General features: G+C 40.4%; 1 protein-coding gene across 2 annotated transcripts in view; it reads right to left on the reverse strand.

The window, feature by feature from the left end:
- The window catches only part of LOC133860987 (homeobox-DDT domain protein RLT2), a 37,865-nt gene extending 11,576 nt beyond the window's left edge, over nt 1-26,289 (reverse strand). Inside the window, exons 1-8 of one of the 2 annotated variants that reach the window (XM_062296677.1) lie at nt 25,472-26,289; nt 24,880-25,323; nt 24,072-24,157; nt 4,683-5,108; nt 4,515-4,604; nt 4,273-4,437; nt 3,917-4,139; nt 1,221-1,321 (exon numbers count right to left, since the gene is read on the reverse strand). In XM_062296677.1, the coding sequence (XP_062152661.1) occupies nt 1,221-1,321; nt 3,917-4,139; nt 4,273-4,437; nt 4,515-4,604; nt 4,683-5,108; nt 24,072-24,157; nt 24,880-25,323; nt 25,472-25,586 (1,650 nt within the window). In that variant the 5' untranslated portion in view covers nt 25,587-26,289. The remainder of the gene's footprint in view (nt 1-1,220; nt 1,322-3,916; nt 4,140-4,272; nt 4,438-4,514; nt 4,605-4,682; nt 5,109-24,071; nt 24,158-24,879; nt 25,324-25,471) is intronic. The other variant, XM_062296676.1, reaches the window with a different exon arrangement.

The raw sequence follows: 26,289 nt of genomic DNA on the forward strand, positions 1-26,289 counted from the left end.
CAACCGCGCCATCCACCTTCTCTACCGCGCCTTACACCGCATCCACTACATCGTTAGCGGGATCTTTCAAGGTTCTCAGATTGGATTTTTCAAAGCTTGATCTACCTTCCTCTGCCAGACCAAGCCTAACACGCGCCACCCCCCATGCTCATCAGTGCTCAAGCTTTCAGCCGCCATTAGTCGCTCCTCCATCCAACATCCACGCACCAGTCTGCGGATCTCACGCTGGACTATCTCCTCACGCCGCCTTCCTCTGCCTTTTGCTCCGCGGGTGCTTACTATTCTGTGGTTTTTTTGGCTACTTATTTGTTTTTCCCCATATTTTTCTGTTCTTGGTTTTTTTTTTTTGTGACTAGTTGTCTCCCTGGTTGTGTATGGTTTATCTCTATGGTGGAGACTCTTTGGTGCTTGTCTCCTCTTTTTTTGACAGTGCTGCCCCCTCAGTAGCGACAAACCCTCTTCATCGCGCCATCCACTGCTTCCTTAGCTGGATCTGTCAAGGTTCTCAGATTGGATATTTCAAAGCTCGATCTACCTTCCTCTGCCAGACCCAGCCTGCCACGCGCCACCCCACCGTGCTCATCAGCGGCCCAGTTTTCGGCCTCCATCAGCTGCTCCTCCATCCACGCGCCAGACTATGTTCTCACACCGCCTTCCTCTGCCTTGTGCTCCGTCGGTGCTACTGTTCCGTGGGTTTTTTTGCTACTTATTTGTTTTTCCCTGTATTTTTCTGTTCTTGGTGTTTTTTTGTGACTAGTTGTCTCCTTGGTTGTGTATGGTTTATCTCTGTGGTGGAGACTCTTTTATGCTGGCCTCCTTTTCTTTTTTTGACAGTGCTGCCCCCTCACCCCCCCTTCAACCGACTACTGACGGTCGTGGTTGTTGCGAAGTGGGGGTTCAAGTAGGGTTGACCATGACATGACAAAACAAAATGGACAATCAGAGGGGTATTGAGAATAAACTTCTCCATAAAACAAACTTTGTTTTCCTCTAATATTTCTGTAGCCGTACAGTCTAGAGCATGACCCCCACCCACCCACCCCCCCCAAAAAAAAGAGGCATTTATAATTGGGTCACTGATTTGACAGTTATTCAAAGAGTTATTCCTTCTAATTTAGACATACTTTCCTGAAGCATTCCAGTCTAAAATGGATTCCATCTTCATATAAAAAAAAAGCTGAGTAGAAGAAACCTGAGAAAATACGTTTGCTCAGACTCACCATGAGAAGATTCCCTACATTTTCCTCCGAGTCACTCCAAGGTTGTACAGTAAAAGGCCTTTTCAATTGCACGGGTTTGGGTGGGAAAACAGTCCGCATATCTAAAACACAGACAATGTTAGTTGCTCCAAAGATTAAAATTCAACCATATCATGCCAAAATACAAGATTCAGGTAGTCAATATTGAAGTTAAGAAAAAAAAAGTGGCAAAACAGAAATTATTAATGCAAGGTTGCATACTAACAAAAGAATTTACATGATAAGGAAGTTAACAAAATGACCAGGTGCAATGGTGCAATTTATTTAAAAATAAATAAATAAGTAATCAGCAAATATCATTAAAAACACAAAGACGCCCTTAAGTACATAGGAAGTATATAAGAGGAAACACCTAACTAAAAGGAGCGAAAAGAACAAGGACATCACTATAACTAATTGCTAAGGGAGAAACATAAGCAGCTGTCCAAAGATACATTTTAAAGAAAAATGACTTAGTCCAAAGTTAAACATGTCATTCATTTTCCTCCATAAACGCCGTAAAAGGCACACACGCACCATCTTTCACATAACAGCAATCCGCACACTGCCGGTAGTCCACCAACAAGCACTGTGCAATGGTGCAATTAGTCTAACTCTATCAATTTGGATGGTACATTACTACTTTCTTAAGCACATGGATAGACGTGCCCTACATAGAGCTAAATAGCTAACAATGATTTAATGTAGCTGACACCCTGTAAAATTTGGCTCTATTACGTGCCATAGAGACAAGTGTTTTCCATAACGTACATACATAAAATGTCAAACAAGAAAACTATTTTTGAGTCTACCATAATAAATTTCATGATTCATGGGTCCATTTATTACCATACTTATTTCTTCCAAAATTGCATATTGAAGTTTTTTTTTATAAGTAAAATTACATATGAAAGTAATCAAAACGAACCTGAAAAATATAACTTATAAAAATTTATATTCATACACTTCTTCCAAGCAATAGGGATCAAGTGTTAAAGTGTCCCACATTGCTAAGAGATCCTTGTCTTGTAGACTTTATAAGCCATAGACACCCCTCCTCTCTCAAGGCGTCTTTTGAGAGTGAGTAAGGCTCATGGACTTTTACATAGTATCAGAGCCACAGGTTTCTTGCGATGATGGGTCTTTCCCTCCCGTTGTTGTCCACGTGTTTGGCCATTAGTTGCCACACATGAGGGGGCGTGTTAAAGTGTCCCACATTGCTAAGGTTTCCTTCACCTGGACACTTTATAAGTCATGGTGTCCTCTCCTCTCTCAAGGCGTCTTTTGAGAGTGAGTAAGGCCCATAGACTTTTACATGGTATCAGAGCAGGTTCCTTTGACAATGATGGACATTTCCCTCCCGTTGTTGAACATGTGTTTGGCCAAAGATGCCAAACGTGAGGGGGCGTGTTAAAGTGTCTCACATTGCTAAAAGATCCTTGTTTTATAGACTTTATAAGCCATAGACACCCCTCCTCTCTCAAGGCGTCTTTTGAGAGTGAGTAAGGCTCATGGACTTTTACATCAAGAACTTAGGAATAACCTATTAACCTAATCCAACATCATTCATATGAATATAAGCAAAACTTTACTCTCTAATAATGTCACATATTTATTACAATTACAAGATAGTGGCTCTTAGTAGAAAACTAGTGGATCACTTCCATCTAGGTCAATGCCTTCTGTTGAATCATTGAAATATTCCTGAACATTTTCAAATTAATAAGGATTTGGATTAGGTGTTATAAAAAAAACATTGGTGTTGTTGTAGTTTTTTTAACAGTCTAGATTTAATTCTAAATTTTTATGAGAAACACAGAGAGTGAAATTAAATCTGAACCATTGAAAAAAACTACAGCACATATGTTGTAGTTTTTTTAAAGCACCTAAGCAAAATCCAATTAATAAAACTAATAATTATCGAACTAGTCAAACTTTTATATTGCATTATAGACAAGAAGAAGAAAAATTAATTTTAAACTTCCACATAAAGGATGAGTGTTCATACTAATATGAATAACTATATCTATTACATTTGTTTTTTACCCCCAAAAAGATCTTGATAATTCAACTCATGTCATAAAAATTGTCGATGCATAATAATACCTACTTTTAAAAAATACTTATAAAAAAAAAATACCTACTTTCAAAATCAACATTCCTATCTGACGAAGAGGATGGATGGGTTGTCCAAACACCAATATGCCCAAATCAGTAACTATTTTAATTTATATCATTATCTTTTTTTATCAGGATAAGTTATCATTATCTAAGTACGTATCTTTTATGTTTTCAAGACAATATGATCAAGCTTATCCTTCAAAATGTAGCTTATATCAACATAACAAGTTATACACCTTTTTTTGCGAAACAAGTGGTACACAAAAAATGCTTTCTCCATGAAAAGTATAAGTAAATGTACAGGCATAAACCCAAATTCAGAATTTAGAGAGAGAGAGAGAGAGAGAGAGAGAACTGGAAAGTATCACACGAACATTACTTCTACACAGTGTTGCTCAAACAAAACCCTAAGAATAAAGTAAAATATTTCAACTTCAGCTCAAATGAGTCTTATTAAGTTCATGATGCAAGATTCAATGCCAACATCTGCAGATTTGTCCCATAATATACATAGCCCTAAAAAAATTGAACAGAATATAAGGGATGTCAAAGTCTACCTCTATATAACTCAAGATTTTGCAAAGTTTCATAGTCAAGAGAGACTATTGAAGGCAACCCCTTGCAGGAGGTGGCTAACTCCATGAGTTCCAGGCGTTCATCCTCAATGAGTTCCATTGATTCTTTTGCAATTCTACGAGCTATAGCTCTCTCATTAGCAGCTTTAAGCCTTGCTGCCTCCTTTTCCCGGCGAAGTTCTTCTTTTTGTCTTAACTTCTCAGCCTGAGTACATGAACAAAGATTATAACAACTCCTTTTTTTTAGTTCTTGAATCTGTTACAAACATAATAATAAATTATCCTCACATGTTAAGTTATAAGGAAGTATCTATAACAAAAGAACTTCTAGAACTTACTCTTACTGACTCCTTCTGCAAAAACTTTTCCCTCCGCTCCAGTTCACGCCTTTGCTCCCTTTGGTACCTTTCCTCCTCTCGCTGCTTTTCTCGCAACAGCCTTTCTTCTTCCTTCCGCCTTTCACGATCATGCCTCTCCATCTCTTTCCTCATTTGCTCTTCTCTCTTAATGCAAAAGAAAATACATTAGTTTACAACAAATAAAGTTTATAGACAAAATTTAGCAATAGTATGTGCCACACCTTTCGCCTCAAAATATCTTGCTTTTCAAGCTCTTTCCGAATCCTTTTCTCATGGGCTTCAACTTCCCGTGCTATTCTAGCTTCCTCACTCTGCAGGAGGAGAATAACAATTGCATCAACTGCTGATCATTAGTTGAAAAGAATGAAATGATTCATAGTGTGAAATACCTTCCGCTTCCTCTCCATCCGCGAAACATCCTCATCCAGGGTGACCCTCCTGTCAGATGATATGAATGGATTTTCCATTCGAGTTATTGGGTGAGCACCAAAATGAGCATCTCTAATGTTTGCAAAGGTGTTCTTTCGTGCAACAGTGTCATTCTCTACCGAAACAGAGGGCAAGAGGTGACCCTGCATGCCTTGTTGAGGCAAAAGATTTAGACCAGGCACCTGACCTTGAAAACCATATCCAGAAGGTACTTGTTCATTCCCATGCATGAATGAGCGCCCAGATGATAATGATGAAGTCCTCGAATTTGGGCCGTCAGCAGGTGAACCATAGTGGTAAGATGGGCCAACTCTCTCGTATGCATCAGTTCTAACAGTTGGCTGCTCAGGAAGAAACTGGTATTCATGGAGAGCCCTGCCAGCACCCTGAGGATGAACCATGTGAATATATATGGGCTTTTTTCTTTTTCTTTTTTTGGTTAAAGAGATATAGTAAATAAAGGAAAACAAAGGTACAGCAGAAAAGTTCTACACAGAGAGTGAGAACCTCAGATATGTAAAAAAAAGAGTAATGAATAGAAAAGAGATGGAAAATAGTAAAAAGATAAGTGAATAAAAAGGAAGTAGCAGAGCCAACAATAAAACATGCAACCAATACATCCAGAACCACAAAACAAACACTTCAGAGTTCGAATGGAATTTTTCAAAAGAAACAAAGCAATTATTCTAAAGTGGCAGTGTACGTTGTGCATACATCAGAAATTTGGATTATAACCCTGACAAACCCAAGGTTCCTTGACACATTAGTAAAAATTACGCATGTATTCTCTCAAGCCATATAACTACTTTTTCTTTCTTGTTTTGCTCCACAGATCTGTCTTAGTGATTCAAGAGCTAACTTCTATAAAAAGACAGCTCCTACAACATAATAGTAGATGACGGCACCTAGGACATGGTAAGCTACCAACATAAATTGTACACATTCTTCCACATTTTGGATTCTTATCCAAGCTGGAAATTGCTTATCTTTTAGAAATTAAAGAATTTGTGAGGATCCAAGCCATATTTCTCATATATCTGTGAACTCTACAATAGAGAAGAAACAAAAGTTTCATTTACACATTCTCATATATGAATGTTGAAAACTACTTCAATAACCAAAACCCATGTCACAGTACTGCTGATTTGGTTTATAACTATTTGATCATAACAGGGTGGAAACATAAAGTATTAATTACGTGTGGAATGATAAATAGCACAGAACTATCAAATTTATTACAACCTCACCTCAACAGTGGCAAATATTCTTAGGAGTGGAGTAGAGACTTGTTTTGAAAGTAAGCCTTGAGACAATTAAGATTAACTGATGGTGGCGCATCAAGGCGTGTCCCGCCATTTCTTTCCCTCGTCTCCTCGTTCTTTAGCTTCTTAGGTCTTGGGTGGCCTCTTGGTTTACTGGGATGATGTTCTCTTGTCTATGGTTCTTGTTGATAGTTTTGTGACTCAGAGTGCGTAGTTGGCTTCTCCTGCAAAGGTGTTCGCGTTGTTTTTTCTGTTTGGTGTGTTGCGATGGGTCTGTCAAGATGGTTTTAAGTTGAATCAAAATCTTTTGATTTTGCTCTTGAAGTAGGAATCCCTGTTTTATGTATCTTTGAAAGGAGCAGGCGTTATCTGTGTTCTGTTTCCCTGGGTAAAGCATCGATTTTCTGGTTGTTGGTTGCTATGGAGGAGGCACATAACGCAGAGGTGTCCAAGGAATTTTTGGAGACAAACAGAGCAGGCTCAAAAGTTTTCTTTGTTTAGAGAACTGCAGACAGAATTGGCTGGTTTTTGGTTATTAGCGAATATGGTGGAGGAGGTTGGCACAGCTCCATCGTCATTCTAGAGGGTCATGAAGGGACAGGGTTGCTTGGCTGGATGTTAGCATTGTGAAACGTCACAGCATCCCTCGGTATTTCAAACGGTGAAAGATGTGTTGGAGGAACGGGTGGGTCTTCTTAGCCTCCAGTCGGCGATGGCCACAGCAACCTTCTTCCAGGGAGACCTCTGTGGGTTTCCTTTGACTAAGAGGGAGTCTCATTTTCTAGAATACAGGAAGCCAAAGCAGAGGTTAGGGGCAGAGCAGTTGTCATATAAGGCGGCGCTGCTTGGTTGCACTAGATGCCAAGCACCCAACAATGATGAGGCAGCAATTTCAGCTCGTACAGCCAGCTGTAAGGGGGTTAAGGGTGAGGTTTGTGTGAATTTTTGCACTGTTGACAGTTGTCAGGAAGGACATGTGGCAGCAAGGGAGAAGGGTTCTTTGTGCTGCTGTCGTGAACTGAATCCTTGATAGAGCGCATGAGAGGAGCTGGATTGTTGGATAAAAAAAGTTGGATATGGGCTGTGTTTATTATGGGCTGGCACCAAGGACGGAAGCTTTCTCAGATGCGGGCCTAGGCCTTTCTATTCCTGGTGCTTTATAGTGAGTCTGAGTCTGATCTTGGACCAATCCCGCGCACAGTATTGTTGATCCAAAACTCGTTCCTTTGTTGGCGGGTCAGTCCAACAGGTCAATTATCCAAGCCCAATCCAAAGCCACATCCATCTGGAGGGTGAAAACGCTGTTAGGGTCGTTTCGCGATAAGAGGAAAGGGATTATGGAGTACGATATCGATTGCACGATGGATGGTGGTGCTCTACCTTTCTCGCCGGAGGTTATTCAACTGCAACAGAACCTCTATCCCTATCCCAGAAACCGCCAGCAGTCAAGTAAAAAAGCTTACTATTATGCCTGGGCCACCAAGTGTGTTCCGTCGACTCCTCTGTTGACGGGATGCTCCTGTTGAATGTTCACCAGTGAAGGACAGAAAGGGAGTTCCTGGAGTAGAACCATCTGTCCAGGGTCTTTTTTTGGGTCTGGGTGGTTGTGAATCAGTCAAAGATTCATCACGGTTGGATAATGAGTTGGGTCTGTCGATTAAGGAGACAATAACAGGAGCACAGACCGTAAAGGGTGAAGCTAGATGTTAGGGTGGAGCAAATTCTTTTATTCTGGAAGGGTCTGTGTGGTGCAGATAAGTCTGGCGTGGCAGGTTCAGGATAGGCTCTTCTTTCCAGGGATGAGCCCCTGGTGAGTGAACTGTTAAGCTGCTGCTTTCATTCAGCTTCTAGTTGGTTTTTGCAGAAGGTGAAGCTCATTCGACATGTAGTTGGACTTTCTTGTTAAGGATAGGGAGGGTAATTTATGGCGTTGCTCACAGCCATCGATGCGAGCCACAATCAGAAAGAGTAGAACTCCAATTCCAAATCAGCCATTAGAAGTGTTAGAGAGTTTAAAAGATTTTTTTTTTTTTTTTGCTGTTAAGTAATGTCAATTCATTAATACAGCGCAGAGGAGCACAAACCTAATACACAGGTAGTATACAAAAATGCCCCTAATAGGAACCAATAGAAAATAAATTTAAAAAGTTTGCATAAGTAAAAACATTCAAACTATGATGAAATGCTATCCAAATATATAACGCGTTAAACAAACGCTTTCTTAACTCCACCATTGATGTCTCTACATCTTCAAAGTGCCGTGCATTCTGCTCTCGTCAAATACACCACATTAAACATAACAAAACTAACCACCAAGCTTCCTTATCTGGACCATACCCAAACGACGCGCCCCAACTAGTCAACTCCTCTAGCACCATTCTTGGCATAACCCACTCTACCCCAAATAACGTAAGAATGTAACTCCAAAGATCGCGAGCAACTTCGCAATGAAGTAACAAATATTCAATTGACTCCCCACTCTTTTTACACATACACGTTAAATAAAATAGAAGAGATAGAAGGGAAGAAGAGAACACAAAAAAGAGAAAACGCTACATTGCTTCTTATTTCATTGAGTGCTTTTGATTACAAAAGATATGAATATATAGGCTAAGAGCATTCACATCAGCTTCCCTAAAAGGGATCTGTTTCCTAAGTTTTAGGAAAAATTTCAAGAAAGTTACAAAAACCCCTCCACGGCAGCTTCCCTAAAATTTTCATTTCCCTGGGAAGTGAATAGTACTTCCCACCAATGCATTGGGAAGCAATATTCACTTCCCATTCAATTATTTATTCCAAAAATATATTAACTCTCTTCTACTTTATCTTCTTTTTCTTACTTTTAATTAAAGTAAAAATAAAAAAATAATATTTTAATGATATAAGGAAAAATGAAGGGAAGCTACTGTGTGGTGTTTTTTTTATAGGAAAGTAAAAATTAGTTTTGTTCCTTATATTTAGGGAAAATAGTTGGGAAGCTGCTAGGAATGCTCCAATAGAGGGGAGCACATCCCACTAATCATGGCACACAATCAGGAAATATTAAAGTGGAAAATATTGAGGAAATCAAGTAGGAAAATAAAGAAAGATATTGGAGAGGAAATCAAGGAGATATTCTTGATATGCTGCAATGACTCTTTATTCTCTAACACTCCCCCGCAAATTGATGGGAGGAACTTCCTTCAGTTTGTCTTCTGTATCGGATCATCATCATGAAACCTCTTCTTCTTTTTTTGTGTGTGTTGGTCTGGGTTTGCAAACTGTACCTCAAAGGCCAAATATAAAGCCAACTATGGGCCAAAAGAAATTAAAGATAAGCTTGGATTTTGAAACATTATCACAAACCCAGTAACATAAAAGAGAAGCCTAGGCTTTTTAATTGTACCACAAGGCTAAATTAGAAAGAAAGAGAGAGATAGAGAGAGCCAAATGACTTTAGAAGCTTGGGTTTTAAACATTACCACAAGCAAAGAGATTTGAGAGTAGGCCAACAAGGAGCCTCTTTTCTTTTCTTTTCTTTTTCTATATTCTTTTTTTTTTTTTGCACACCGAGAAGCTTTTCTAGATTTTTTTTTTTCAACTCATCTTTCTAGCATCTTCTCTATAAAAACACGATAGGAACCGGGAAACAAAAACCAAAGAACTCCAAAACTGGAGGATTCGCATCCGCCATATGTGGAAGATTTGGACGGAGAAGTCGCCGGAGAGGGGACCGAAGTAGAGACACCTGGACTGGAAACAATGGTGCGTCTAAGGTTGATGGAGGCGACTCGTGTAGTGAGTCGTTGGCGGAGACTGGAAGGTCGGCAGCTTGGGCTGTCAAAGGCGAAGGCGTGTTCGTTGGACAAAGGATGCCGGAGATCTCATGGTGGTGGCGCGGCCCTCTGTGGCGGCGGCGGCGGCGGCAAACAACTGGTGATATGCATTTTTATTTTTTTGAGTGAAAGAGAAAATTTTGGGAGATGGAGATGAAAACTAAGATAGATTAGAAACTGGGAGAGTTTCTATATGGATGGAGTTGGGATGTTGGGAGTGGTAGAGATGAAGCTCTGTTTTTAGGTAGAACCATGTATTGGGTGAGACGTGTTTGATAAAAGGGCTGAAAGAGTGTACTACAGCGAAGAAGAAACCAAGATCGTGAGGTGTTAGCCAAAGGGCTCTGATACCATGTAAAATAAAATAGAAGAGATAGAAGGGATGAAGAGGAGAACACAAAAGAGAAAATGCTACATTGCTTCTTATTTCATTGAGTGTTTTTTATTACAAAAGATATGAATATATAGGTTAATAGAGGGGAGCACATCCCACTAATCATGGCACACAACCAGGAAATATTAAAGTGGAAAATATTTAGGAAATTAGGTAGGAAAATAAGGAAAGATATTAGAGAGGAAATCAGGAAGATATTCTTGATATGATGCAACAGCTCTTTATTCTCTAACACAACACCACTCAATCACCACGACATTCATCTTTCGGAAATTGTCATGCGTCAAAATTTTCCTTAAAGTTGCTGTCCATACAAAGAAAGCCACCATTGCCGGAGCCTTAACACACCAGATACTCTTCCACGGAAATGATGGGCCATCCTTCCTATTTAACACTTCATAATAGGACTTCACTTCAAATAAACCTCTTTTGGAGGGCTTCCAAACTAACCTATCATCCACTCCATGTCGCACCGAAATAGAATAAAGTTGAGCAAAGAAAGACAATACCATCTCCATTTCCCAATCCTGGACTAAACGCGTAAAAATAACATTCCACCGAATAACTCCATGTTGAACCAAGTTATCTGCCACCATCACATCTTTGTTCCTCACAATACTAAACAAATCTAGAAAACATTGCTTCAAAGATCTATCCTCACACCACCAATCATGTCAGAAACTTACATGGGCCCCATCCCCCACCTCAAAACGAACAAAATTGCTAAACTTATCCCATACTCTAAATATGTTTCCACACACCCACTCCAAAAGTACCCAACACCTCTTTTGATCACCACACACCCACCCTTTAGACTCTCAAATTTGATGTCAATCACCAATCTCCATAATGTCTCTCTCTCCCTACCATACCTCCACAACCATTTTTCCAGAAGAGCTCGATTAAAGTGGATGAAATTGTGAACTCCCAACCCACTTGAATGCAATAGAGTACAAATCCTGTTCCAGTTCACTAAATGAAATTTGGCCTCATTGCCAATGCCACCCCATAGAAAATCCCTTCTAAGTTTATCAAGACGATTAGCCACGCTCACTGGAACAGGGAACAGCGACAAGAAATACATAGGAAGGTTGGAAAGAATACTTTTAAGAAGAGTCAACTGACCTCCCTTCGACAAATACATTCACTTCCATCCAGTCAACCGCCGTTCCACTTTCTCAATGACACCATTCCAAATAGACAAGGCCTTGTAAGAAGCACCCAACGGCAAACCCAAGTAGTCGAAGGCAAAGATGCGACTCGACATCCAAGGAGTTGAGCCAACCCTTCGACATCCTCTGTCTCTCCAATAGGAACAATTTCTGATTTTCCTAAATTAATCCTCAATCCTGAAGCTACGTCAAAGCATAAGAAGATACACCGCAGATATCGAATTTGTTCTTCTTACGCACCACAAAATATCAACGTGTCATTGGCAAACAGTAAATGATTCACAACTAAAGCATCAGAATCCCTGGATCCCACTGAAAACCCTGTCAAATTACCCTGATCCAATGCAGCGATCAGCATCCGGCTCAAAGCCTCCATAACCACCACAACTAGAGTCTATCAATTATGACTCTACGAGAGGATGTTCAAGTTGTAGTGAGTTACGGGAAGGGTACCTTGATTCATTCAAGAAGCCCAAAATTTTATAATTGAACGTAAGATGTTTGAATGATGGGGAGAAGCGTCTGAGAATCAGAAATGTTCTTAGAGATTGGAAGGTTGATGTTATATGCCTTCAGGAGACCAAATTGGAGTGTAAGTCCTACAACATTGTGTGTAGCTTATGGGAATATAGTCATGTAGAATGGTGTTGTTTAGACTCCCGGGGGCGTCCGGTGGTATTTTGCTCATGTGGGATAGAAGGGTGGTAGAAAAACTTGATGGGTGTGCAGGTGAATTCTTGGTGGCCGTTTCTTTCAGAAATGTTAAGGGTCATTTTCTTGGGCGTTTGTAGGTGTTTATGGCTCAAATGCCATTGGTGATAGAAGGTTTTTGTGGATGAACTAGCTGGTTTACTAAGTTGGTGGGACTTACACTAGTGCATCGAGGGAGATTTCAATGTAACCCACTTTCCAAGTGGGAGAACGGTGAATCCTGTTTGTGTCCACCTATGTTGGAGTTTTCCGATTTCATCTCTGAGTAGGGGCTCATGGATATTCCACTAGTGAGTGCTCTTTTACGTGGTCTAGTAACAAGGACCCTCCTTCCAGGTCTAGGATCGATAGATTCCTAGTTTCCCAATCTTGGGACTCCTAATTCCCTAATTTACTTCAAAAGAGGTTGCCTAGACTTTGTTCAGAACATTTTCCTATTCTTCTCGATTGTGGAGGCATTCCTAGTGCTAAAAGATACTTCAAATTCAAAAGCATGTGGCTGAATTTTGAGGGTTTTATCGTGCGGTCATGATGCGGCACATTTGAAGTCTCTTTGTGAGGGCCGGGTCTCTTTGGCTAGCTTAAGTGGAGGCAATTTTATTGAAGAGGAGAAGCATTTGGCAAGTAAGCATTCCACAAGCCTACACGTGGAGTTGGCATAGGTTTTTGAAACTCGACATGTCATTAAGTTTTCTGTTGGAAATGGCTCTCAAATTCACCTTTGGTTTGATGATTGGCATCCGAATGGGGTTCTTAATGCTAAATATGGGCCTCGTGTGATTTATTATGCTCAAAGCAAGCTTGATGCTCCGCTTTCTACAGTTATCAAGGATGAGCAATGGATGTGGAGGCCTACTTGATCTAATATGCTTGTTGAGATTCAAAGTCAATTGAGTTTGGTTCCTTGGTGGAAAGTATACTCCTCACTGGACTGTTTCAAAATCTGGTAATTTTTCTTGCTCAGATACTTGAAATGCAATCCGTATTAGACACAACCCGGTGGAGTGGTTTGGATTTCTTTCTCCATCCTGAAACAGGCTTTGAGCAAAATGCTAGTTAGATTTAAGAGTGACAAGAGGGTCACTTTCAAGGTACTCCCTAGTTACATACTTGCATGCAAACTCAAAGCTCTTAAATCTAACTTTAAAACATGGAATGAAGTAGAGTTTGGCAATATAGAGAAAAAGAAACAGCTTCTTTTGGTTGATCTCCGGGCCCTTGTGTGATGTCCTACATTGCATGGGTATGGAAATGAGGATGTGCTTATATGTATATTCGCACACTTCTTCACACAACGCATTTTAAAGCCGCGATAGCTATGAACCTATCAGAACTCCGCAGTTAAGCATACTTGTGGGAGATTAGTATCAGGATGGGTGACCTCTTGAAAAGTCTGGTTCAGGGGAGCCAAAAGCAGACAATATTATGTTGTTGGGATGGGTCGTTACAAATAATATCAAAGCAATTGTCCAACCTAAAATGAGTGAGCGTAAATGATATCAGAGCCATTGCCAAGCCTAAGATGGGGGCAGCGTACAGAAGCCCATGAGAGTCGTCAGCAGGCACTCGTTAGGACGCCAAGAATGGGATGATCCTATAAGGGTCACTAACAAGGACGCATCCCATGATGAGATGATTGTGACGTCCCACATTACCTAGGTATGGAAATGAGGATATGCTTATATGTATATTCGCACGCTTCTTAACACAACGCGTTTTAAAGTCATGATAACCATGAAACTATAAAAACTCCACAATTAAGCGTGCTTATGCTAGAGTAGCACCAGGATGGGTGACCTCCTAGGAAGTCTGGTTCAAATGAGCCAAAAGAGGACAATATTATGTCGTTAAGGGTGGGTTGTTACACCTTGAAGGTTTGGAAGAAGAGAGGTTTAGTTGAGGAGGAGATTTTGAGGAAGGTCGAGGTGACTAATGATTTGGAGAGGATTACGCTTTTGGAGGTGGCAAAAATCAATGGCAATGTAGTTAAGAGAGGGAGACAAGTGCACAAAATCCTTCCATGGAGTGGTCAATTCTAATAGAAGGAACAATTCCATTGAGTAGCTGGTGGTTAAAGGCTCAATTCGCCAAATCAATCATTGATCAGTGATCACATTGTGCAATTCCACGACAGCCTATTCACCGAGCGGTTTACTTGGCACCCCAGATTGTATGGTCTCTCGCTTGACTCCATTGGGGGGAGGAGGCAAATTGGTTGGAGAGACCCTTTGAGGATGATGGAGTCTTTAAGGTGGTAAAAGCCCTTAATGGTGACAAGGCCCCGAGTCCTTATAGTTTTTCTATGGGTTTTTTTCCAAGCTTGCAAGGAGGTGTTTAAAGCAGACATCATGAATGTTTTCCATGATTTTCATTCTAGAGGTACGTTTGAAAAAAGCTTCAATGCTATATTCATTTCTTTTTTTCAAGCTTCACTAGATTTGTTGTGGGGAATGGAACCAAGATCAACTTTTGGCATGATTTGTGGTGTGGGGACACAGCTCTTAAGGTAGCTTTTCCAGCTTTTTTTGGTATTGCTCGTGTGAAGGACGCCTCTATTGCGAATAATTTGGAGTTTTTGGAAATTTCCAACTAATAGAACGTGAGCTTTACTAGGAAGGCTTATGATTGGGAGGCAAATGTTTTTGCTTCCTTTCTCCAGGGCATTCAGTTAAAGTGCACATAGGTAGCGAAGACAAGATGTGGTGGGTCTCCTCCAAAAAAAGGTTTGTTCAAGGACAAGTCCTTTTACTCTTTGGCTTGCTCTGGAGGTAGTCGCTTTCCCTGAAAAAGTGTTTGGCGCACTCAAGCTCCTTTAAGGGCGGCCTTTTTTGCGTGATCAGCGGCTCTTGGCAAGATCCTTACCCTAAACAATCTCAGGAAGCGGCATGTTATCGTGATAAACAGATACTATATGTGTAAAAAGACTTAGGAGTTCGTAGATCATCTTCTTCACTGTGACGTGGCTTCTACTTTGGGAAGTACTCTCTTCGGTTGCTTCGGGATGTCTTGGATTATGCCCAAACGGGTTATTGACTTGCTTGCTTATAGGTGGTCCTTTGGAAGGCCAAAGACTGCTGCAGTGTGAAAAATTGTGCTTATTTGCCTTTTTTTGGTGTTTATGGAGAGAAAAGAACAATAGGAGCTTTGAGGATTTGGAAAGTAACTTGGGAGGAGATTTTAGCCTCATTTTACCATACGCTATACCTTCGGACTACGGCTTATATGCACCCTTTGTCGTTTAGTTTTGATGTCTTTCTTGATCGCTTTTCTCGTTCTATTTAGGTGTTTCCTTTGTATATTCCTAGTGTACTAAGAAGTGCCTTACACTTTTAATGAGATTGTTTCTTCCTTATCAAAAAAAGAAACCAAAGGCCGTTGATATCAAGGAGTTTCAACCTATTAGCTTAGTGGGTGGTGTATAAGATTGTGGTCCAAGTTCTAGCTAAAAGGTTGGTTGTGGAGAATATCATTTCTAAGCCTCAGAACACTCATCAAGGGCAGACAGATCCTAGACTTAATTCTCATTACCAACCCAGAGTGGACCCCAACCGAACGGCGCTAGACGAACTAACGGCAAGCAAGATAGAGAAAGCAGCTAGCCCTGTGTAAAACCTTGTTGCAGGAGAGTCTTTCTCCAATGAGAATAAAAAAAGTTTTCGGGCAAGTGTATTGATAGTAGGCTTACATCTGACGTATCATGTGTTCTATATAAGCTGGATATTGCAAAGGCTTTTGACCACATCAATTGGGATTTCCTTTTGTATATGTTGAAAAGATGCAATTTTGGGGAAAGATGATGTAAATGGGTGGCATATTGTATTTCATCTATGCACTTCTCAGTCTTGGTAAATGGGACCCCGTCAGGTTTCTTTAGTATCGCTTAGGGCTTGAAACAAGGAGATCCATTGTCTCCCCTTCTTTTCGTTGGTGTTCTAAAGAGGTTTTGGATGCTTTTGGAGTGAGCGTGTGGAAACATATTAGAAGGGGGTGAGATAAGTTTCACAACTTTGTTCGATTTGAGGTGGGGGTTGGGTCTCAAGTAAGTTTCTGGCATGACCTTTAGTGTGGGGATAGATCATTGAAGCTATGCTATTCAATTTTATTTAGTAACGAGGGTGGCAAATAATTTGTTTGTTCAAGATGTAGTTACCTAGTCGAATGTCATCTTTACACGACCAGTCTAGAATTCGGAGGTAGAGATGGTACTCTCTTTCTTCGAGTAGCTATATTCTATTCTGGTTCGACATGGAGAGGATGATAGGTTAGTTTGGAGTCTTTCCAAAATGGGTCAATTTGAAGTGAAGTCCTTTTATGGAGTGTAAATTAGACAAGATGGCCCTTCATTTCCTTGGAAGAGTATCTGGCGTATAAAGGCTCTAGCGAGGGTGGCATTCTTTGCATGGACAGCAGCATTAAGAAAACAAAAAAAAAAAAAACAAAAAAAAATTACAAGTAATAAATTTTTTTTAAAAAGCACAAAGCACCCCTACATACACAAGAAGTATACACAGGAACAAACAAAACTGCCTACAAGAAGAAACCCTAAGACCCTCAAACACAGAACCCACATGGAGCATACACGCTACAGCACGTGAGCCTTGCCTTTCCCACGCCGAGAAGACACGTTTGCATCGCCGTAGTTAATAGAGTTATTTAGGTTCAACACCTCCCTCCTACCTTTGTTCTTTGAACATGCAAGCTTTACAATCCGAATAAGATCCTCTTCAATGGCATCTTGAAACACCAAGGAGGGATCCTCAACCTCCTCACATTCGACATCCAATCCTTGTCATCGACGGGATGCCTGAGGAGCTACAGCCCACATAGGAGGAAGAAACGATCGTCACTACAAACAAGTGAGGACCATCCATAAAACCCTACTGGTCACTGACTTGCGCCAAAGAAACCTCTGACAGCTGTTGGAGGTGAGGGACATTCCCGTGACCTAGAGGGCCTTGACTTCAGAAAACCCCACTGGAGAAAACCCACATCCGCACTTCTTGTGGTTTGGGTCTTCTTAACAGAAGGTGACTTGTGAATCTCGTCCAGCGTAAGGGTCAGACCATCGACAACAAGACTTGACGGAAATGACTGAATAATCAGCAAAACTATGGCCTTCTTCGGAGACTGCGATCTATGCACCACGTCCAATGGAGGGATCACTTCCATACGAGAATCCTCCTTGCCACCTAAAGAAATCCCCCCTGAATGAGAAGCACGAAAAGTAATAGACCCAATCACAAAACTTACCATGGCCAAAGAAGACCACTTCAACTTGACTGAATCTGGCGCAGGCATCACGACAAAACTAGGCTGAGGTGCCAAAAAATTAGGACCAGTGCTCACCGAATCGAGCCCATCTCGTTGAACCTTCGAAAAAACCTCAGACCCAACCTCGGGCAACCCCATCATCGAGTCTACCATTGAAGAAAAAGCATTACTCACCGGGTCAACCCCAAAACCTTACTCCGTCAAGACCTCTAGCGAAGAAATCAAATCAGCGGCTTCGCAAGCTCCTTCCCAACCCGAAGGACAACGCCTAGGACCTTTGGGCTGCAGGGAAGACCTAAAAATGAGCTTGAACTCCTAACCTAACGACTTGCAAACTAGTTTAAGCTGAAGAATGGGCTTCTTGCTGCCAGCCTTACCCCAAAACCCTTTCGGCTTAAAACCCAACCCAACTAACGACCCAGATAACTTCTGACCCAGTCTAGGAACTACAAAGGAAAAATTTTGACACATAATAATCTTTGAAAGAGGAATGTCACAGTGGTTTAGTGGTGCAATATATATAAGAGTGGGGAGTCCATTGAACATCTGTTACTTCATTGCGAAGTTGCTCGCGATCAATGGAGTTACATTCTTGCTTTATATGGGGTAGAGTGGGTTATGCTGCGAAGAGTGCTAGAATGGTTGACTAACTAGGGCAATTCGTTTGGGTGTGGTCTAGCTAAGGAAGTTTTGCGGTTAGTTTTGTTGTGTTTAATGTGGTGTCTTTGGCGGGAGCAGAATGCTCGGCTCTTTGAAAATGTAGAGATATCGATGTTAGAGCTACTGAAGCATTTGCTTGACACGTTATATATTTGAATAGTGGTACATCATAGCTGGAGTATTTTTACTTGTGCAAATTTTTTAAATTTATTTTCTGTTCTTTCCTATTAGGAGTTCTCTTGTATAGTCTGTATACTAGGGTTGCACCCCTCTGCGCTTTATTAATGAAATGACATTACTTATAAATAAATAAATAAAAAAGAAGTAAAATGATTTCATCTCTTGTGGATGGGGATCTTTTATTGGGCTTCATGGAGGGGTCTAGGAGTGGTGTTGCTATCAACATCTCACATTTTGTTTGCGGATGATACCTTGATTTTTTGTGAGGCAAATTTCGAACACCTTCGCATTTTGCCTAGTTTGTTTTTATGCTTTGAAGCGGTTTCTAGTCTGAGAATTAATATGGCTAAATTAGTGTTAGTCTCGGTTGGCAATGTAATGAACGTTGAAGGTCTGGCTAGTATTTTGGGCTGTAGGGTATCTTCCTTACCCATAAAGTATCTAGGTCTGCCCTTGGGAGCTTCATTTAAAGCCAATTTTATTTGGGATGACATCATTGAAAAGGTAGAGCGTCGTTTGGCTGACTTATCTAAGGGTGGGTGGGAGAGTTACCTTGATTTGTTTTTTTTTTTTATAAGAAACCTATCTCATTAAAAAGCACAAGGTGCCCCTTAGAACATTCACAGCAATCACCTTGTACGGGGTTTTGTTCCCTAAATTTAGAAAAAAATACCAAGAAAGTCACAAAAAGTCACCCACAGAAGACACCCTAAATTTTTCTATTCCTTAGGAATGCTACAGTGCAACCCAATGCATTGGGTTGCACTGTAGCATTCCCAAAGCATTATCATAATCATAAAAAACGTAATCTCTCTCCTCTCCCATCTTTTCACGCAGCTCATCTCCTTTCTTCTTCTTCGTCAATTCTTCTTCTTCAAGGGTTAGCTTTTGGTCTAGGGAGGATTGTTCAAGATGGTTTTGTGTTCCGACAGAACTTTTCTATTAGATTCAAGGGTTAGCTTTTGGTCTAGTTAGATTCAAGGGTTAGCTTTTGGTCTAGGGAGGATTGTTCAAGATGGTTTTGTGTTCCGGCAGAACTTTTCTATTAGATTCAAGGGTTAGCTTTTGGTCTAGTTAGATTCAAGGGTTAGCTTTTGGTCTAGGGAGGATTGTTCAAGATGGTTTTGTGTTCCGGCAGAACTTTTCTATTAGATTCAAGGGTTAGCTTTTGGTCTAGTTAGATTCAAGGGTTAGCTTTTGATCTAGGGAGGATTGTTCAAGATGGTTTTGTGTTCCGGCAGAACTTTTCTGTTAGATCATACGCAATAGGTGCTGATCGGACACCGTCTATAGAGACATTGATGAATCATTTACAGGTATTATTGAAATCTTCTAATTTACCCACGAAGCTTTTGGATTTGGCTCTCGAATTTACCCACGAAGATCTCTACGTACTTGTCTAGTCCATGACAACTGAGATCTTCCTTGCTTGTTTATTTTCCTCTCTTGCCACTGAAGCGTGAGCCTCTGGCTCTAGCTGACCTCTAAGCTGGTCTGAGGGTTCAAATCAAAATTGTGAACCGTTCAATTGCATTACCAAGTGCTGGATGGGGGAATGCAGAGTGGGTGAGGAAACTACTAGGTTAAAAGAATGGACCTCAGGTAAGGAATTCTTAGGGTGGGGATGGAAATTGGGGCTGAGAAAGAGTTTATTGGACATGATTGTCTAATAGAACTGCAGGAATTAGAAATCAAAATTATACAATACTGTGAAGAACAGGCACCTGTGGGTCATGAAGTTTTTACATGCAGAAGTTGTGCAAAGTGTCCGTTCACATCCACCGTGAAGATGAAGGACTAGAGGGATAGAGAGAAGGACAAATTTTGACAATATTGTGACAAATTTGGTGAAGACCACTGTGAAGATGAAGGACCAGAGGGATAGAGAGAAGATGAGCAACAAAGGGAAAGAGAGAAATAATAAAAACGGAAACAAAAAAAAAAGTAAAAATAAAAAATATTATTTTAATGGTATAGGGAAAGATAAAAGGAAGCTATTGTGTAGTGTTTTTGTTTAGGAAAACAAAAAGTGGTTTTGTTTCCTACATTTAGGGAAAATAGTTGGGTAGCTGCTGAGAATACTCTTAGTACACTAGGAGTATACAAAGGAAACACCTAATTAGAAAAAGAAATACGAGCAAGAAAGCACTTTCACTAATTTGCCAACCTATTTCATGTCCCTTTCCCCCTTCCTGTTGGTGTAGCCAATCGCCTAGAGAAGTTGCAGCGAGATATTTTGTGGGATGGTATGGGTGAAGAGTTCAAATTTCACTTAGTTAGCTAGACTCTGATAGTTGAAAGAGGGTTGAGGGTTAGGAATTTACTTGTCTCCAACCGAGCTCTCTTGGGAAACTGGCTTTGGCGCTATGTTCATGCGAGAGAGGTCTTATGGAGAGTGATTGTGGATTCTAAATATGGCAGTGCTTGGGGTGGGTAGTGTTCTAATGAAGTTCATGGATCGCATGGGGAGAGGCTCTAAAAGATTATTAGAAAGGGTTGGCAGGAGCTGTCTAGCCACACTAGATTTGAGATGATGGCTCCAAAATTCATTTCTGGCATGATATTTAGTGTGGGGCTCAAACTCTCAAGACGTACTTTTTGGACTTGTTTAGCATTGCCCGTTTTAAGGACGTTGTTGTGGTGGACCATTTGGAACTTTCTAGTACCTCCCATCAGTGGAATATTAACTTTCACAAAGTGTCTCGTGATTGGGAGATAGATCACTTTACCACACTCTTCACCTTGTTGTATTTAGTTAGAGTAAGACAGGGCAGTGAGGACAGACTCGGTTGAATTCCTTCCAAGAGAGGGTTGTTTAAATCTTTTTATAAGGTTCTTGTTTCTCATGATAACCCTCATTTTCCTTGGAGGAGTATTTGGCAGAATAAAGCTCCCTTGAGAGTGGCTTTCTTTGGGTGGTCAGATGCCTTAGGAAAAATCCTCACCATGAACAACCTAAGGAAACAACATATTATTTAGGGATGGCAAAACGGGTTCATGTGTCAGGTTTGGTTCAACCTGTTTGACATGCCAACCTATTAAGGGTCAACCCTAACACGACCCGTTTAACTAAAAGGGTCAACCCTTAGACCCTAACACGACTCACTTAAATAACGGGTTGACACGACACGACCCGTTTATTAAACAGGTCGTGTTGGGTTGACACAACACGTTTGACCCATTATATAATAAAGTCTATAAAAATAAAAATAAAAACACAAATTTAAACTAAAAAAAAAATCATATTGTTTGAATAATCATATTACTCCATAGTTGAAAGTATGAAACAATGAGTTGTTTTATTGTCTACTTGTTTTGGTTTAACTTCAAGTTTGAAAATTTAAAAAAATAAAAACCTCAACTAATTTTTTTGTCTTTACCTTTTTTGTTCAAGTTCAAACTCAATAAAAGAAAAAGAATTGTTTTGCCTTCTGTATTTTTTTTAATTTAGTCTTTACTCTTTAGATAGTGAGAGAAAGAGAGAAGTAACATGATTTGTTAGATTTACTTTTTAATGTTGAAAAAAAAAATGTTTAAATATATGGGTTGACCCACAAGTCAAACAAGTTGACCCGATAATGACCCATTTATCAAAAGGGTCTAAAGAGTCAACCCTTTTATAACCGAACCCTTTAAAGCTTAACCCTAACCCTTTAACTTGGTGTCGGGTTCGCGAGTCATGTCAAAAATTGCCAGCCTTAATATTATTGTCGTTGAGTGGTGTTGAATGTGCAAGTAGAATAGGGAGTCAGAAGAGCATCTTCTACTCCATTCTGAGATCGCAAGTGCCCTATCTTCAGCAGTGTAGGCTTGGTTTGGGTTATGCCTAGAAGGATGGTAGATCTCTTTGCCTGTTTGTGTGCGCCAAGAGGGTAGGTTTCAGATTGATGCAATTAAGAAGATGATTCTGCGTGCCTAATGTGGAGTCTATTGAGGGAAAGAAACAATCATAGCTTTAAAAACCACGAGAGGACATTAGTGGAATTAAAGGATTTATTCTTTAATACCCTTTTTCTTTGGGTTGCTACCTCAAATTGTAGTTTTTCAAATTTTCATGCTTTTTTAGATCTCTTCGCTACTTGCTAAGCTTTTCTTTGTGTACTTGGGTTGCACATTTGCACTTTTTAATGAATTTGCGATTTCTTTTAAAAAAAAAAAAAATAGTTTGGCAAATTTTTAAGAGAAGAAACATTTTAGAACTTTCTCTCTTACTGTAATATTAACTGTTTTGGCCAGTACCGCTAAAGTTCCTTTTTTTGGGGGGGCTTTCATTTCAGATTTGTGTTTTGAAGAAGTAAAAATTGAAAATTGTTGTATATGGGAGCCACATCTGAAAAATTGCTATCTGTGAGAGTCACATCTGAAAATTCGTTTTGACAACTAAAAAAGTGTTTCTAAAAAGCAAAAAACAACTTGAAAGTGTTTTGATAACTTTTAAAAACATAAAAGGAAAAAAAAAAAATTGGGCCCTACTGGCAACCGCCAGAGATTCACCCACCCTACTAAGGGAGGTGGTGGGGTGGAGCCCACCCCCTTCATTCCTCTCCTGGTGGCATGGGGAGTGGGTCCTCTCCCCACTCCCACCCCTCCCCCTTGGAACATGTGTAAGGGTGATGGGTCTCCACCCCCACCACGCCCTTCCGGTGTCCACCCACGATGGGGATGGAGTTTCACCCTCTGCGGGGGTGTATCTCCACTACCATAGAAGGAGGAGAGGATGTGAAGTTCTACCCCGCCACCCTCAGTGGTGGTGGAGATCCACCCTCTATAGGAATGGACCGAAGGTGGGAAGGGGAGACCCACCTTCATGAAGGGACAACCTCCAATTTTTTTGTAACTTTTTTTATTATATATATAAGTTTTTTTTTAGTAATAAATTTGTCTTATTAAAAGCGTAATGAGCCCCTAAGTACACCGGAAGTATACAAGAGAAAGCATCTAACTAAAAAATGAAAAACGAACAAGAAAATCGCCAAAACTAAGCAACAAATGGGACACAAAAGCCACCGTCCAAATATACAAAATATGAAAAAACGAAGAAACGAATATAAAATATCCTCCAAGGACCTCTTCAAATCCTCGAAACACCTATTATTTATTTCTTTCCAAACACACCAAAGAAGGCATGTCGGCACCATCTTCCAAATCGCAGCATTCATTGGTCTTCCAGTCGTCCACCAACAAGCAAACAAGTCTAAGACTCTCCTAGGCATACCCCATGACAAACCAAAACAAGTAAAGAGAGCACTCCACAGAGCGTAAGCCACATCGCAGTGAAAAAGAAGGTGATCCACCGATTCCCCATTTCGCTTGCACATGCAACATCTATCCACCAAAAGGCTAGCATCCACATTTGAAAAAGTGAGCATGTGTTTTCAAAATATTCTTATATAAAGTAGGGAAAGTTTTCTAAAAAGTGTTTTGTGTTTTGTTTTGAAAGAGTGTTAGTGGTGGAGGGCACATCTTTTTCTTTTCTTTTTTTATGACGAGAAAACCCTCCAAGGCAGGGTCACTTTATGTGCCCACCCCTGTCAAGCAGTCTGGATGGCCTTACCACTTGAGCCAACCCTTTCGGTTAGTGGAGGCCACATCTGAAAATTCATTAGAATAACAATTGTTTCAAAGGTCTTTTCCATGTTTAAAAACAAAACAAAAAAAGCTTTGCAAAACTTTGCCAAAGAGAGCCTATATTCTTGGAATCAGTACCGACACTTAATTACTAAAATATCACGAGCGGTATAGTTTATATAAATGAAAACAACCATACACTTGAACTTGGGCAAATCAATTCTTTATCTTAACATAATTCTAAATGCAAGTTTGGACTGGCAATGAATTATCCAGGTCTATAGCAGCAGGATAATACTCGAACAAAAAGTCTAACCTTGATTGATTTAGCATCGGGTCGCTCATATAGCTCTGGTTCAAACGGCCGTCCAGACTGCTTCTGCTGCCCCACTGTCACCACTCCTAAAATGATTTAAAATGGTTATCAGGGTGCAACCACTTTAGAGTATCTTTATCACTTAAAAATCCGTATAAATTGAATCAAATCGAATCATTACTCTTCTATGCAGAACTTTAAAAGAGCATACTTCGAGTCTTGTGTAAGAAAATAAGAAAAGGATTTCAAGACTTGACACATGATGTGGCGCAAGGAGCATGTCATAAGAAAAACAAAACCTCCTGCATCAAATCCTATGCGTTCGTTCCCTTTTTGTGTGGATGTATGTTGAAGAAAAAAAAGAGGCTTGGCACCATTGAACAAAAAGGATGCAGATCAACTGCTCACCCTCTCATGAGTAACCAAATTTAACCTTGCAATCTATGCCTTCTCTCTCCTAAGCCAGAAATAGCTTATGAAAGCATTGAACTCCTATCATGAGGAACTCTAGAAGGTAGTAATTTCTTAAACTATTCCTGTAACTATAACTGATCCTAACACCTGGAAAAAATCCCATCAAGATTGCATCTTCAGAAAATCTTATAATTAACCGCAACTGGTATCATTAGCTTAGATCAATAAACTAGTAATTTCAGTAACTTTACATTATATTTTCCTAGTTTAAAAAAAAAAAAAAAAAAAAAAAAAAAAAAAAAAAAAAAAAAAAAAAAACTGCATTATGTTCTTCCAGCAATGCTAGCAATTAAAAGTGCAGTAAGAAAACCAAAACCCGAAAAGCCGACTTTACCTATTGGCGCGCCAAATGCATCCGGTGGCAAGGGATCAAACTCCATTCCAAGAATGGGCCCATCCTCCCTCAGGGGCTCCCCCAACTGTGCCTCCACAAAATTAATCGCTCGAAGCTCTGCTAACGATTGTTGTGGCTCATAGTACCTACTCATTGCCGCCACATCACTTCCAATCCTTGCAACCGCAACCCCGGGCCGGCCAACAACTCGCCGCGACTCCACAAACGGACTTAATGCCGAACCCGACCCCAATGCACGCTCACTTCCCACATCTCCCACCACCATTTCCTCTCCAACTGGGGAGTCCTTCGGCTGCCTCTTCCCCGGTGGCCCCTTCCGGTCCTTCAACCGCCTATGACAGAACCACATCTGCAATTGCCGATCCGAGAGCCCTAATTTCACCGACAGCTCAGCCCGCAATGCCTCCGACGGGTAGGCCTCCTCTGAACCAAACCCAAATTCCACAACATTCACACTGAATTAACAAAAAAACTCACACAAACCAACCAGAACCACCCAGAAATGAAAAATCACCAGCTAAAACAAGCTCAAAAATAATAAAACAAGTTACTAAAAAGGAAAAACACAAACCGGCATAGGTCTTCTCCAGAATCTCCAACTGCGAAGCGGTCTTCATTTTCCGCTTCGTCTTGTTCTCCCCCTCCGGCGGCTTCTTCTTCTCTCCCTCCGAACCAGCAGCCTCCATTGCCGAAGATCAAGCTCACCACCATACAAACAAACAAACAAACAAAAAAAACCCTAAAAACAACAAAATCTCCCTCAGTGCTAGAGGAAAGCGAAATTCCACTTTCTCGCTCTAGAAACGGACTTTCTCCGCCTAGAAGCAGGAAAAAGCGAACACAGATTCAGAGCATGCTGCGGCTTCTCTCCCTCTCTCCCCAAAGAGATTAAGATCAAGAACCGAAGAGCGCGATTGAGATGTGCGGTGAGATTTGGGGAACCCCAAAACACAGCAATAACAATAAATATAATAGTAGTAGCAGTAAAAGAAACACAAGAGAAAAAAGAAGGAAGAAAGAAGAAAAATAAGAAAATGATGAAAAAGAAGAGTTGGGATTTTGGGATTTTATGATTTAAAGAGGAACAATAACGACGACTACGAACAAACGAACGAACAGTCTTTCTCTCTCTAATCGCACCCATTTTTTTCCACTTTTCTTTTCTTTTGTTTTTGTTTTTTCGAAATAATAATTGTTAAAAGAGAGAGAGAGAGAATAATAAATTCAGGTTTTTAAAGGGGTTGAACGTATTTGTCAGATGCCTTTTGAAATTTTTGAGTGTGAGTGAGAGAGAGAGAATGTGAGCGATTGATTCACGAATGGGTTTGGGGGATTGTGTGGTGAGTTTTTCTTGCTCTTTCTTTCTCTCTCTCTCTCTCTCTATTTTTC

Source organism: Alnus glutinosa, chromosome 2 (genome assembly GCF_958979055.1).
Source record: "Alnus glutinosa chromosome 2, dhAlnGlut1.1, whole genome shotgun sequence".
Taxonomy (NCBI): Eukaryota; Viridiplantae; Streptophyta; class Magnoliopsida; order Fagales; family Betulaceae; genus Alnus; species Alnus glutinosa.